General features: G+C 43.0%; 1 protein-coding gene across 1 annotated transcript in view; it reads right to left on the reverse strand.

The window, feature by feature from the left end:
- Window positions 1-15,457, reverse strand: part of RSRC1 (arginine and serine rich coiled-coil 1) — a 96,162-nt gene that overhangs the window by 60,998 nt on the left and 19,707 nt on the right. The window contains exon 5 of the mRNA XM_058844262.1: window positions 12,115-12,279. Coding sequence (XP_058700245.1) covers window positions 12,115-12,279 — 165 coding nt within the window. The remainder of the gene's footprint in view (window positions 1-12,114; window positions 12,280-15,457) is intronic.

Consider the following 15,457-nt stretch of genomic DNA (forward strand, 5'->3'; position numbering starts at 1 on the left):
AGATCCTTCCAGGGCAGCAATTCCCACAGGATTCCCAGCCCACATGGAAGACCTGGGAATGTGGATGGCCCAGCTGGCACTGAGCAAGCACTTCTGGTGAAAATAATTCCAAATGTGCAAAGAACCAGGGGAATATCCCACAAAGACCTGGAGTTACAAACCCAACCAGTAAATTGTAACCAAATTGATGTGTCTGCTCCAGCACTGCCCCACCTGCTGCTCACCAGGGAATTCCTGGGATCACTGAGGTTGGAAAAGACCTCCAAGACCATCAATCCCAGCCTTTGACCAAATCCCACAATTAAATTAGATTATGGAATGTAAGATCCAATTTTTTGGCCACTCCAGGGCTGGTGACTCCATCCTGGGCAGCTCCTGCTTATCCAAACCTGCAGGGAAGGAATTTTTCCCCATGGCCAACCTGAGCCTCCCCCAGCTCTTACAGACCCACTGAGGCTGGAAAAGATCTCCAAAAATCACACAAAATCTCCCAAAAGTCAACCATTCCTGAACCACTGCAGACTGATGCTCTAAGACAAGCCCAAAGGGGTTCTAGTTTACATTAAAATGTTTATTTTTACCTCAGATTTCAAGGTGGTGACCTCAGCCAGTCCAGAGTCAGCTGAGCTCGTGTGTGAATTGAGATTTTAGAACTTCTGAAAGGAGGAGCAGCTAAAAACCCCTCTGTCAACCAAAAATTCTGCCTCTCTGTGATGCTCCCAGGATTAAGGATTTTCCCCTATTACAGCACTTCATATTTCTCTTATTTCCCTCTCCTTAAGAAACACATCCAGGCAGTCTCAGTGATGTCCACCAGAACAACCTGAATTTTTTCCTAACTGCTGGTGGAAGAATGCAGCAGGGAACATTGGAATAATTGTGGCTGAAAGGGATTATGAGAAAATAAAAAAATCATAAATAAATTCAATAAATAAATTCATAACTTAGAATGAATGTGCAAAACGAGGGATTGATCTCTGCAAGCAGCCCTGAAAAAAAAAAAAGCCTCATATATTGGATTTTCCCTTCATTTTGGGCTGAAAGTTGCAATTTCAAGATACAAAATTATTATTATTTATTAAAATTATTATTATAACAATAATATTATTTTAATTCGTATATATTTATTTTCATTTTAATAACTACTAATTATCATTTATTAAAATTTTTGTTTTAATAATATTATTATTTTAATTATATTATTATGTATTTTAATTATTTTAAATTTATTTTTAATAATTATTATTTATTATTATTTATTAAATTTATTATTAAAAATATTATTGTGTCTTGCAAAGGGGAGTCCCCAGAAGTGGAACTGGAACCATTCCAAGCAATCAAACACATCCATGGGCTCAGCACAAAGCTCAGGGCTGAGGGGCCTTTCACACAAAGGCAGGACAGGATAAGCCACAGCTTAACCTGCTGTCCAAACAAGATATTGCAAAGTTCCATCAACATCTTCTGGGAACTTTCAGGACCTTCAAACAGATCAGCATGTTCTAGCAACATAAATAATATATTAAATATATAAGTATTTTTAAAAAAATCCCCTTCCTCTGGTCATCGGGGCTTCAGGTCAGCATTTGGATGAGTAACTTTTACACCAAAAGCAGAGAACTGGAAGAATCAACTGAAGAATTTAAAAATAAAGTTGAAAACTTTGTGTTTATGTACAAGAAGATAAAATACTTTAGTTGTCTCTGTATTTTTTGGGCCCAGCAGCAGAAATCCAGCAGAGCCAACAGCTGGAGTGAACAGTGTTCAAACTGCAGGTAAAATGGGGGAAATCATTTCAGCTATGAGGTAAAATTTGCAAACTCTGCTTCATATCTGGGATTCAAGGTGGAATTTTCCTTGTAAATCTGTAATGACAGAAGCTGCACAGACCAGTGGTCAAAACAGCAGGACAATGTCCAGACTCTGTACATACAACACAGCCCAGCACATGGTACTTGCTGTACTACAAAAGGGGCAAAAATAGTTCAAAAAAATTAATTAATTGCTCTTTTTAAAACACTTTTTCCCATTCTATGTCTGGCACTTACATCACAAGTTAGGCTGAAATCAGCACGTTCAGAAGCATCTCCTGCACTTGCAGGATGCCACAGACCTGTCTGGGGAATGACAAAAAATCCAAGTGCTGAGAAATATTTGAGAAGCTGTAATAGCCCAGCACCAGATAAATATTTTTTTTAAAAATTAAAAGGCAGCCCCCAAAGTCAGGGCCGGGGGAATTCGCTATCTCTCGGATGTGGAATTGATCTGAACGCAATTACTTTATTCTTTTCAGCTCTCTTTGACTTTGAACTAAACGTCAATTAATGCACAAACAAGATCTGTTAACTCCAATACTGATTTTTCCATGAAAGACGTGAAGCAAATTCATTGGCCTCCACTGAATGGCTTTGAGCAATCGCAGCCATCACCCAGGCAAGCTCAACTTCATTTTCCAGTGGTCACTTAAACCCTTAATTCTCACGATAAAACTCCCTCAGCCTCAGTTTTTAAAGCCCTTAAATTAGCAAACAAGACATCACATAATGTATGCTCCAAAGCTGGGACCTTCCAGTGCTTCAGCTGCGACGCAGCCATTGAGCCATGGCCAATAGAAGCTCATTTGAATAATCAATATGACAACCTTATTTTTCTAATGCAAACAGGATTGCTACAGTAAGGTGTCTCACTGCCACATCACAGTCATGGCCTCTTTTAACCCCTAATTAGATTTAGGCGATTATCCCTGCTCTTCCTTACAAGTGTACAGCCCGGATAAGGGATGACAAAAGCTATCTGCCACTTCCTCAGCCTTTGCAGGCTGCAGGTTATGCAGGGAGATACAGGGGAAGATCAGCAAACAATTGTTATTCATATCATCTCCAGTTTGGAGATAGTCACAGTTTGCCATCCGTGCTGAGGGAAAATAGCCCAGAGCATTAGGTAAATGCAAAACGCTTAAGAACATCGGGGTTACACAGATGGAAATTCAAGGTGATGTTGGGGAATTATGTTTAATTCAAATTGGTTATCACAAAGAAAACTATGGAGCGATGGTTTTGTGCCTCACACAGGAAACCCTGCCTTTTCAAGAGATTTCTGTGCATTGTGTAACGTTTTACATGGCTATTGCCACCAAAATTCAAAAAAAAAGGAAAAAAAAAAAAAAGAAATCAAACTTAGAAACAGCAATCCCAAAAGAATTACATTGCTCAACAAAGTCCGAGCAGACAGAGAAGATCTATTACAGAAATGTAATCACATTTCATTTACAAGAACTCTTATCTCAAGCACTTAAACATAACATTTAAACAGTTTTCCATTTTATTGTGCTCAGTATTGGAGCTAATAAGATAGAAAAGTATAATCACGTTAGCAACATTTCTATTGCATTACATAAACACAGCACGAGATTAAAGGCAGAGCAGGGGGAAGGCAGCCTGGAAAAAGGAGCCCTGGCTTTCTGCTGGCAGACAGGAACATGGCTGGGATGGTGTGTGAGAACTGCCACGCTCAAATTGGATCGGCAGCTCCCAAAAATGGCCATTCCCAGCCTGACTGAAGAAGGGATTTCACCACATGTTCTCTCCACGGGAAGGTTTGGAGCAGTACTGGCTCTTACTGGAAGGATCGTTTATCCAAGACAAGTAAAATTTCCAGAATTGCTAAGAAAACCCTTTGGACAGAGCTGTGAAAAGCACTGAAGGGGAATAGACTGTAAAAATATTGCTGAAGTTGTGATTAACCTCCTTCCCATCCATGCCCAATGCAATCCCTGTTTCCCATGGAGGAATCGCTGCAGCTCTTCCCAGATTTCTGCTGGGAGGGACCCCAGGGCTCACCTGGTGCCATCTCCTGCTCCAGCAGGGCCACCCCAGGCACGGGGCTGGAATTTGCCCTGGGACACTCCATAACCTCTCTGGTCCAGGGGGAATTTCCTGGGATCAGTCCCTGCCCGTTCCTCTGGTGCCACCACTGGGTCCCCAGGGCAGAGCCTGGGCCCTGCTCCAAAATCTGCTCCAAAACTTGCCATAGAAAGAAGGAAGAGAACCAAGAAACCATGGAGAGGAGAAGCTCCAGGGAGAGCTCAGAGCCCCCTCCAGGGCCTGAAGGGGCTCCAGGAGAGCTGGAGAGGGACTGGGGACAAGGGATGGAGGGACAGGACACAGGGAATGGCTCCCAGGGCTGGATGGGATCTTGGGCAGGAATTGTTCCCTGGCAGGGTGGGAAGGGCTGGGATGGGATTCCCAGAGCAGCTGTGGATCCCTGGATCCCTGGCAGTGCCCAAGGCCAGGCTGGACATTGGAGCCTGAAGCAAATCTATTTTTCAAAACCTAGGAAACTTTGTCAGAAGAAAATTCCTGTGAGAAACACAACCTAAAATAAGGCACTTCCATGAGTCAGAATATATTACAGTGCTGAGTAAAATTCTATCTAAAACCTACATCATATAAAATTTTGAGCCCCATAACATCAAGACCTAATTATCTACTATCAATTTACTGAGTTATCGAAGCCTGAATATTTTAGAAAGGAAAAAAAGCAGCAGAATTATTAAAATGACCTTTAAAGCTCATGGAAAGAGTTTCCTGTAAGCTCTAGAGCCTAAAGCTTGTTTTAGCTTTTTCAATAAATTAATTGATGTACTTTAATTTTTTGTCCTCCTCAATAAAAAAAAAACCATTGTGACCCTTTAAATCAGATTTAGTGGCTCCCACTCCATATAAACCCCTTCCTTCTCTTCTATCTTCATGCTCCTGACTCACAGGGGACCTGCAAATTAACTCCCAGCAGAAATTCCCACTGCAACATTATCCAAAACTCCATCCAGGCTTTTTTAGACACTGTTTAATGTGGCCAGGAAATAAAGGCAGAGCCAAGGAGGAAATAAAAAGGAAATAGGGAGATGGCAGAGGCAGGCACACGAAGCCTTCTCACTCCTGCCCCTGCATTCCCCATTCCTGTGCTGAACACTCTCCCAGAAATCCATTGTCTGTATTTCCCTAATATTTTTCAAAGCACAAGCAATGCCCACCTGACAATAATCAATGGAAAACCCTCTTTTCCCTCTTGGACACAGCATGATCCCATTAAGCAGCCTCAAAAGATTCTGATCTGAGCAGCCAAGGCAGACCTTCCTGATCAATTCCTTAATCCATTTGGAGAGAATGGACTGATCCTGCTGCTTCATCTCAATCCAGGAAAAATCATTCCCAACATAATTCACCATTAAATGGGCCTTGTATTACAAGAACTTCAGCTGCTGGGAGCAGCTGAGGAGCGAGGCAGGATCCAGGAGAATCCAAGATGTTCCTACCCTGGAAATCACTCAATGCATTTCCCAGCCTTGTCTTCCATGGATATTTAAAGATGGTTTTTACACTGCAAATGATGTAAAAATTGATGGCTGGAGAGGGAGCCATTCCCAGACTTTTCCCCCAGAAAAGGTGCAATGCACTGGATTGCCATAATCTATGGAGAAAAGGGAATAAACCCAACAGGATGCTGAATTCTTGTCACAAGGACCACTCTGCTCCGTGGGCTGATGGAACTGAAGGTGTCTCATTGCAAGAAGGGATCAGGGAATTCTCAATGAACAGGTCAAGAGCACCCTCTGCATCTGAAATCTCTCATGGGAACCAGGCTCAGGAGTTCTCAGAGTGGAAAATTTGGGTTGCACAGTTTCTTCTCCATGGGAAGATCCAAGAACCTTCCCTCTTCAATGGAAAATGACTCCAATGAGAGGGTGTGGAAGCAGAACAACAAACACAGATTATCTGTAGGGTTTTACTCCTGCTGAGTAGGAACATCCTGCCCTGCACAGAACCAGGAGGTGCCAAGGATGAAACCAGAGCCTGGAAGTAAATCATGGAATCACAGATTTGGGCTGGAAGGGACCTCAAAGCCCATCCAGTGCCACCCCTGCCATGGCAGGGACACCTCCCACTGTCCCAGGGGTTCCCAGCCCCAATGTCCAGCCTGGCCTTGGACATTTCCAGGGATCCAGGAACAGCCAGAGCTGCTCTGGGCACCTGTGCCAGCCCCTGCCCACCCTCCCAGCCAGGAATCCCTTCCCAATATCCAATTTACATCCCTCTTCTTTTGATTTAAAACTATTCCCTTGTGTCCTATCACTGATCAACAATTTAGATTATTTCATTTAAGTCTGTCACATTATTTTATAATTCCAAACAACAGAAAGGTTCAAAATTAGACCAGGATTAGAAATGCTTCCTCCAAACAAAGCTACTCCTTCCCTTCCTAATCAAAACCATGGATGGTTTATAATCTCCATAGCAGGTAAACTCATTCCAGAAAAAGCATTCCCAATCCAAAATACGAGGTGCAACAGCAAGTTTAACATTTTAATGTGAATTTCAATTCCACTTTACCACAGCATTATCTTTTTGATGGGCTGTTTGTGGCCTGCCCTTCCTTGGCCTGCTCTGAGGAGTATTTGGGGCTGGGTTTTCCCTAAATCCTTGCTGGGGACTGGTGGTTTTAGTTGCAGGATGCAGGAGCAGGGTGAGGTGATTACTGTATCTCTGCTGCTCAGTATCTGCAGGGTGTCTCAGTGCCACTCCAACTCCTTAAACCCAGTAAAGAGATTACAGCTCACACTAACTGGATTTGCACAGCTCCGGATCATTCAGTTTGGATTCCTCCTGCCCAGATTAAGGGAGGCCATTAAAACAATAGTCAGCTGCTCTCCCAGCACAAGGTGTCCCAGGGAAAAAAAAACCAAAAAAACGACCCAAAACTCCATGTTTACATTCAGAGCGTGTGTGTGCTTGGACATGTGGGCAAACAAAACCCTCTTTCAGCAGGAATGCTCCGTGTTCAAGCAATGATTCCACTAAAAACCCAGGATAATGCAAATTATATAGTTATAAAAGGACAATCATGGTGGCTGGCAGTTTTAAGGAGCGGAGAGTTTGGAAAATTTTAAACAGCTTAAAAGAATGTGTGTCTTTGAAGATATTGCCTTCAAATGCATTCCAAAACCTATTTCTGGAAATAGGGAGAAATATAATTCCCTCAACATAGTCCATGAATTTAGCAGGGAAGCTCATTTGACAGCCGTCACTAACTGACAGTCTGAACTACAGACTGTGAACACCAAACTTAAGATTTTCATACTTAGCACAAAAAGTACTTAATGAATGAAAATGAAATGGTTTCTCTGAACTAAAATCTGTTTCTTTTCCAGAGCCAGTGGTTCCCCAGCACCTCCTGCACAGTTTTGCTCCACAGCTTACACACGTGTCCCATCCATGCTGGCTTTTCCAGCTGTCTGGGAGTGAAAGGAAAAGAAATCATCCCATATGCTGCTGCCTATTAAATAAATGGCCAGTCTTTTGAGTCCTAAAAGGGGATTTTTAGCAAACAAAAAGAAAAACAAGGCAAACACAGCTTAGACAACAATAGCAACAAATCTCGGTCAAAGGCAAGTGACCCTCGAGCTGCTCTGGGCATATGGAGGTCTCAGTCCTTTTCAGGGAAAACCCTTCCTCTGCTTCCCATTAGCCTTTGGCTGACTTACTGGGAGGAAACTGTCCTCATTTGGCCTCTCTGCTGCTTCCTTCTGCCTCCCAGCACCACCAGCAGAGCTCTAAGACCCCTCATGCATCACCCCAAGCGTGCCCAGGTGTCCCCTGGATGCTCTCATCCTTCCCCTGAGCACTGCATGGGAACCCATCCAATCTGCCCAGCTCCTTTCCCACCAGGAAACATGGATCCCGACAGGCCAAGGGATTAAATCTCCCTGCACTGAGGTCACCCAGACTTCTTCATCACCTGCTTCAGTCACCTCACGTTTGGATGCTGCCTGCAGGCTGGAGGTAGAAAGGAAGGCAAAAGGAGTAAGAATAAATAAATTAATTAATCAATAGAAGAGGCATTTTGGTTTTGTTGTGGATAAGTGAGTCCCTTGCCATGGCAATACATCCTAAAGATCCTGGAAAACCCATCTGGAGTCCAAGCAAGTGCCTGCCAGCCACTGGAGTATCCCAGGTTGGACAAAAGGGATCAACCTGTCATCGAATTTTAGAAGCCGTTCTTCAAGAAGCTGCCAAAAGAAATCACTGGAACCAAGAAGTCCATCTTAAAACTTTACTACAAAATAAACTTCTCAACAGCTTGACTGCAGCTCTTATAAAGTCCTTTTAATTTAGCCCAGACACTGAAAATAAACCTGCTTGGATTAAGGAAAGGGTTTTCCCCTCCGACAAAAGAGCAAATATATTTCTCCTATAAGCATTCAAATTCCTTTCCACCACAGGATGGAGTAAGTTTGGTTTCAGTGTTCAAAATGCAGTTGCTAAGTTTAAACAGATTTTAAAGTTCTCCAGTTTTTCCAGGAATGTCCATGTTTAAGAGGGATTTCTGGCCACAGACTCTACAATTCCCAGCAGCTCATTTCAGGAAAGGCTCTGCCATCATTTTCCTGGAAGCACCTCCTCTAGGATTCTTGTAACTCAACAACAAAAATATGATCAAGGCTGAACCATGGTATGCGAGGTTCCAGCCCCACAGCAATCCTTATTTATTATATTTGGGATCAAAACTTTCAAAATTAATATCTTTTCCTTTTGGACTCCTGAGCTACAAACTAAACACAAAGTACTTTCTATTTTCCTCATAAGCCTCTTTGAAATAAACTCCAAAGAGAATTCAGGCAACCTAAAAGAACTCCTGAATGTGAGACCTGAGCAGCACAAATTAAACAAGTGTTGTAGCACCCTGAACATCAATTTGTATTTGCACATTTCTGCTTCTTGAGAAATGGATTTGGTCAAGGAAGATTTTGAGGAAAAGGTCTTAGAGACAAAATCAGCCTTCCCAACCCTTCAGCTCCTGGTGTAACACAGGAGTGCCAGAGGAATCTTCCCTCCCAATCAAACATTCCCCCTCCACCACTGGTGAGAGGCAAGGAGATCTCTCTTTACAATCCTCATCTTCCCCAATAAATTTTGCATGAAAACATGTCAGCCCAGCCCAGAGTTTCCTGCTAGCAGGGTGATAAATGTTTAATGCAAACAACACCCTGAGCTCAGTGTCAGACAACAGCTCCCACACGGCCTCGTTTGATCCCAACACAGCTTCCCAGGAGTTCTGGGGGTGCTCTGCACCACACAACTCCATCACCTATATGCAAATCAGGGCCAATTACCATAAATGACTTCCTACTGCACTGACTGGGAAGAAGGAAAGGGAAAAGAATCGTGTGCCAAGCTCCAGGAGAGTCTGATTGGGAAAGTCCAATATTCCCACTTTACTACTCGTGTTTTCTGCCAATAGCAAAAATCTCATCAACAGCCATCAGTCATCCCATCCATGGGGCACTGGGCATGGATCCAGCTCCAAGAGATTTGGGGAAATGCCACTGGAAAAAGGCCCCCTAGACAGGGGGACCTCAGTGAAACTCTGAAGACCTGAAGTGTGGAATTGAAAGGAAAAATGGAGATTGTGTTTGAACAACAAACTGCTCAGCTCTGTAACACTGACAGGACACAGGGAATGGCTCCCCACTGCCAGAGGGCAGGGATGGATGGGATTTTGGGCAGGAATTGTTCCCTGGGAGGGTGGGGAGGGCTGGCACAGGTGCCCAGAGCAGCTGTGGATCCCTGGATCCCTGGCAGTGCCCAAGGCCACCTGGAGCAATCCGGTCTATGGAAGATGCCCACGGCAGGAGTTGGAATTTAAGAGACTGGAGATGGGATTTAAGGTCTTTCCAACCCAAACCATTCTGGGATTCTGGGATCTGTCAAAGTATGTAAGGATCTGTGAAACCATTAATGCCCAAATATATCAATAACCTTATTAAGGATCAGCAATTAAACCAGTGGTCAGGTTTGATTCATGATTCACCACTTCTCTCAACAACTGAGGAGCTGCTCTTCATCTATTCCATTAAAAATTGTCAAAATCACTTGGAGAAGTAATCCAAAATTCCACTAATACACAACCAACAATGAGACCCATAAATCTAGGAAAAGTTATTTAAAACTAACAAGCTTTTAGTAGCTTTTCCCCCCCAGTTTAACAATGAAAAAGGAGCCTTACAAAAAACACATCTCAGAACAACAGAATTTGCATGTTCTGAAGCTGATCAAGACTTGAAACATCAAAATTCAACAGCACACCCAACCAGGTCAATGAAGACATGCATGCAGGTTGTTTTAAAACAAGAGAATTTCAAAAAGCATAAATAAAAGATGAATGTAATGCTTTGATTAGTTAAAAAAAAAAAAATAGTGGAAAAACATTGTGGTACTGTAAAACCCCTCATTTTTTAGACAGCTGAGAGCCTCCTTCATGTAGATATTGCTGGTCTAAATGTGGGATTTGGGAGTGGAAGGAACTCCCTGGAGCTCCCAGCCCACGCTCCAAGCAGCTGCTGCCACAATTTCCCTCCATAATATCTGGACAAGTGGAACATCCCTTAAAACATTCCAGGATGTGAGAGAAGAGTTGAGCTGTTTCACAGCCCATCTCATGAACAGCTGGTTCTTCTCCAACAGTCCAGAAATTCAGTGCTCAACGTTAGAGAATCATCACTGAAATGGGGAATGCCAAAGGACAATGCCCAGAATACTATTTTTTAAAATAATTTGTATTTTTTACTTTTGAAATTTCACTTGAGATATTTACCATGAAAAGATGTCCCTTGAAAGAATCTAAAGCTGCCCCAAAAAAAAACCCCGAAGCACAGACCTTTCCTCCTCACATCTACAAACACACCCAAGCCAAGGACAGAAAAATCATCAGCAGGACATCAGGAGCCACAAACAAATTTGCTGCTTAATTAGTGAAAAAAAGGGCATTTTGATTCTGTGCTTTAGAGGAGCAGTAAAGCCCCAAATATACAACATCTCTCAGATAAGCTGCAGTGCTGCCAAGCTGAAATACCTCCTTTTATGCAAAGTTAAACTATAAAGTCAAGCAGCACCTGAGAATTTATGTTCCATCTTCCCACAATCTGGCTTCAGGCTGATCTTCATTACAGCTCCAAAGCAGCTATTTTGAATAAATACATTCCAAACAGCCATGAATTTCAACTGGGAACCAGACCTGGTCCTTGAGGTGCCTTTGAGGAAGGATCTGCTCCAAATACTGAGGTCACAGCATTGTTTGCACTAAGGATTCCCTGATGCTGGAGGTTCTGGAAGGGCTCTGTAGAATAATGAGACTTTCAGTGCTGATCTAGACTCTGGATCTAGAAATTAAACTGCTTGGGGAGTCCAAACTGGATCCAACTTAACCAGGAATTTTCCTGCTGCTGCAGGGAACAAAGGGAAAATTCCAGAAGCCAACAGAAACCCACGTTTGGGTGGAAGATGCTGCTCTAGAAATTTCCCAGGAGTATTTTTGAGTGGGAATCCACCCAAGGGAAGGTCATGAAGTGACACCTCAATGTTTTCTTGTTTGGAAGAGATCAGAGCAACAGGGAAAAGACAAACAGCCCAGGAAAGGCTGCACAGGAGCCTGAGGTATAAACCAGAGGAAATCACATAAACTACATAAAATACAAAAAATTACATTGTCTTTCCTGAAATCTGTAATCAGCAATCCAAGTTATTCCAAGCAGAAATTGGACTGACAGCAGCTTCTCAAAGGTTTCCATCGTTCACCCAGAGCAAAGCTTGTGCTGAAAATGCATTTTTGAGCCTCAACCAAAGCCCAGGAGGAACTTCTGCCTCTGGGAGGAGGTGTAGGTGTGTGAGAACAGTGAAATCCATCTTCTCCTAGGAAGAAACCCTCATACTTCCCAATATTCCTCATTTTCCCCCTAAATTATGGCTACTACATATGGGAAGAATGTTTATATTAACAAATTGCAGAAAGCTCTTTAACCCACCTGAAACCAAGCTGGGGGAAAGGGTGGAAAATGAAACCATCACTTAGTGCAAAACGTTGCCACACTGCAGAACTGCAAAACCCTAAAAATCTTCAAATATTCCCAATAATTCCCACTTAGTTTACATAAAACACAATTTAATAATGAAATTATTACATTTAATTATTAAAATTTAAAGGAAAATTATTACAAGAGTACAAAGGCACTGAGTTGCTGCCCGGTTTTGTTCCAGCTCCATCATTTGCTGTTTCACTTACCCAACCTTGGTGCCGTAAATCTCCTTCTCCTTCCCTTTGGCCTTGGCTTTGTCCTTGTCCCTGTCCTTGGCCTTGCGGTGCTCCCGGGAGCCGCTGGGGGTTCTCCTGTGGCCGGACCTCTCGCTGCTGCGGCTGTAGGAACGCTGCCGGGCCCGGGAGCGGGACCTGCACAAACACCACAATAATCCCACAAACATCAGCTTGGAAGAGACCTTTGTTACCTCTGTCTCTCTTTTCTTTGCCTCCTTTGGGCTCAATTCTCTATGAATATAACTTTTCTCTAGTCTCCCAGCCTTCTTTTGGGCTGAATTCGCTGTAGATACAGCTTTTCTCTCACTCCCCAGCCTCCTCTGGGCTGAATTCTTCTGGGATCCTCCCTCGTGGGAAGTTCCACTTATCTCAGTCCTTAATTATTCGAAGTAAACTCTCGAGCTCGTTAGAATCTTGTTTCTCTTGTTTATTGAAGGATCCTTACAAAACTAACAGGTCTCTCCAGGCTGGTTACAAGGTTAATCTTTGCAATTTGGCACATTTCTTTCTTCTGATGGTACAAACAAGGCCTTGTGGCACACTTCATGTCTGATACACAAAATGGCCCCGAACTACGCAGTTCTTTTATCTTTATACTTATTTTTACCCAATTAACAATAGACACGTATATTATTTTTCTTAATGACCCAATGACCCATCACCTCTGTGATGCACTGCGGCATTTTCTATCCAATCACTCACTATTACCCAAAAACCTCTAGGAGAAGAACATGAAGAAGAAAGAAGAAGAACAAGAGACAACACCCTAAATCCTCCATCTTGTCTCCTGTTCTCTAAACCACTTTTTTCATCCAGTGATTTAAGAAACTTTCTAATCTACACACCTACACTTTTAGCTTTTTCTATCTAACTTTAACATTTGTTTTCATGTATCACTATGAAAACATGCTCATGAATTTCATGTTATATGAAATTCAGTGTTCTCCTGAATCCCAGAACTAAATATTAAAAACAAGGGCACACAGTCTGTATTTCAGACTCCAACAACCTTGGAGGTCCTCAAGTCCTACCCTGTTACCGCTGAAGATGAACAGATCACACGGACACAGGTCCAGGTGTGGTGAAGAGAAGGGAGAGTTTATTTTTCCTCCCAGGATTTATAGGTTTCTGACCATGGCCAGGGATTGGATGGTCAGGATAACACTTTCTCACTGCACTGGCCATGAGAGATGCCCATCACAGGATGTGTAACAGAAAGAATGTACACATATCTATGTTTACAGTTACTGTCCTGGGAAAGTCTTTAGAAAACCAAGTCAGCAAGCTCAGAAGCTGAGTTTTCAGGGCGACAGGGTTAGGGTTTGGGTTAGGGCAGAGGATGGATGAGATGGGCTTTAAGGTCCCTCCCAACCCAACCCATCCCAGGACTCTACAGTTCCATCATTCCCACAAAAGTTCTGATGGCACCTCATGGAAAAGGTTCACTGAGGGAAATGGGGACATTTTTAAAACAGTATAAAAAGTTTCTTTAGCACCTCTTGGAGTGTGAAATTCCCAAGGCCTTTAAAAAGCCAAATCACACAGGAAAAAAATCCCTTATGAAAAAATCTTATGAAACAACAACTGCTTAATAAAACTCAACAATAGACTACGCAGAAGAAAATCCCCCATCCAGATGAGGCTATAAATTACATTTCTGGAATTTATCCAGCACATGGGAGTTCAGGTTCCTATTCCTGGCAGGAGCAGCTCCAGAGGTCAGGGCTGGGTTCCTGTTTCAGCAGCTGGTACCTTCCAACAGCAGCTCTCCCATCCTGGTCACTCTATTAACACTAATAAATAGATCAAATTACCACTGCACTGCTGTATTATTAACTGGAGAACATTTGCTGGCTCAAAATGGATTTTTAGTGTCATCACGAATGTAGAAGTGTCCACCCATCCATCCTTACCCCTCAGGTAGAGGAAGTTCTGACTTGAAAGAGAATTCTGGATATGGAATCTAATTTTTGGTTGGCACAGAGACACAGAGGAAGCACAGATTTACAGAGCACTGCCCTAAATGCACCATTCCCAGGTAACCCTGATTTCTCAGAACTCTGCAGGTAAGACCAAAACAGGAAAAAAGCCAAAAACCCCAAACAACAAAACAAATAAACAAAAAAAAGCCCTGTAGCACCACAAATCACCTTTAATTGATGCAGGGCCTCTCCTCACTTCAGGGCACAGTCATCCCACCAGGAATAACTGAGGAATCTAAAATATTTATTGCTGGAGAACTTCAGTTTCTCAGCTCAGATCTGGAGTTCACTTCTACCTTTTGCAGGTGCAAATAACAGATTCAGCTCAGGTGGGCTGGACGCTCAGTTCCTGGATTTCTGCTCATTCCCATGTCTGTGCAGAACTGGTGGCAAATGACATTTATATATAGGAAACAGATTTTAAGAATTTAAAGAGTTATGGCACCAACTTTCCCCATCCCTGGCAGTGTCCAAGGCCAGGCTGGACAGGGATTGGAGCTCCCTGGGATAGTGGAGGGTGCCCCTGCCTGGCACAGTTCCCTGGGCACCCTGTGCCAGTGTCCCACCACCCTCACAGGGATGAATTTCTTCCCAATATCCCACCTAAACCTCCCCTCCATCAGCTTTAGGCCATTCCCACTCGTCCCATCGCTCCATGGCCTTGGGAAGAGTCTCTCTCTCTACTGTTCCTTAATTCCTATTAAAGGATCTTGCAAGATCTACAGGACAGGAAATCAAGATAAAACTTCTTAAAATGGAGCTTCTAAAAGTCATCTGTGTCCCCAACTCATCACCAAACCACAACAAAAGTCCACAGATCTGGCAGAGAAGACAAATTTTCTATTTCATCTGCTGTTGAAAAATAACAGGAATCACAATTAGTCCTATTAAAGCAAGACCCCAAATGTTCAAATTATGGAACTACCAGAGAGGGGGGGGAAAAAAAAAACCAAAAACTGAAGCTGGAGAGGAGATTTCCAGCATGGATCCCCTTCCCCCCCAAACAACACCCAAAACACCCACCCACCATGCCAAAGGTTAAGTCATTTAGTCAAGTTCAAAGATCTTCAAAGAGTTCTTAGATCCAGATAAGCCCATATGTTCCCAAAATTCTGTGAAAAGCCATTACTTTCCAATCTGCTTTTCATGTCCTAAGTTGCAGAACACACAGATGCTTGGCATCACTCAGGATCCCTAAATTCTCACACCAGATAATCAAGGCTCACCAATAACTTCCCTATCTCAAACCCTAAGAAATGGCTTTATTCCATCAACACTCGGGCCGCTTGTAAAAAATTGAAAGTCTCCATAAAAGCCCATTCAGTTACTGC

Source organism: Poecile atricapillus, chromosome 8 (genome assembly GCF_030490865.1).
Source record: "Poecile atricapillus isolate bPoeAtr1 chromosome 8, bPoeAtr1.hap1, whole genome shotgun sequence".
NCBI lineage: Eukaryota > Metazoa > Chordata > Aves > Passeriformes > Paridae > Poecile > Poecile atricapillus.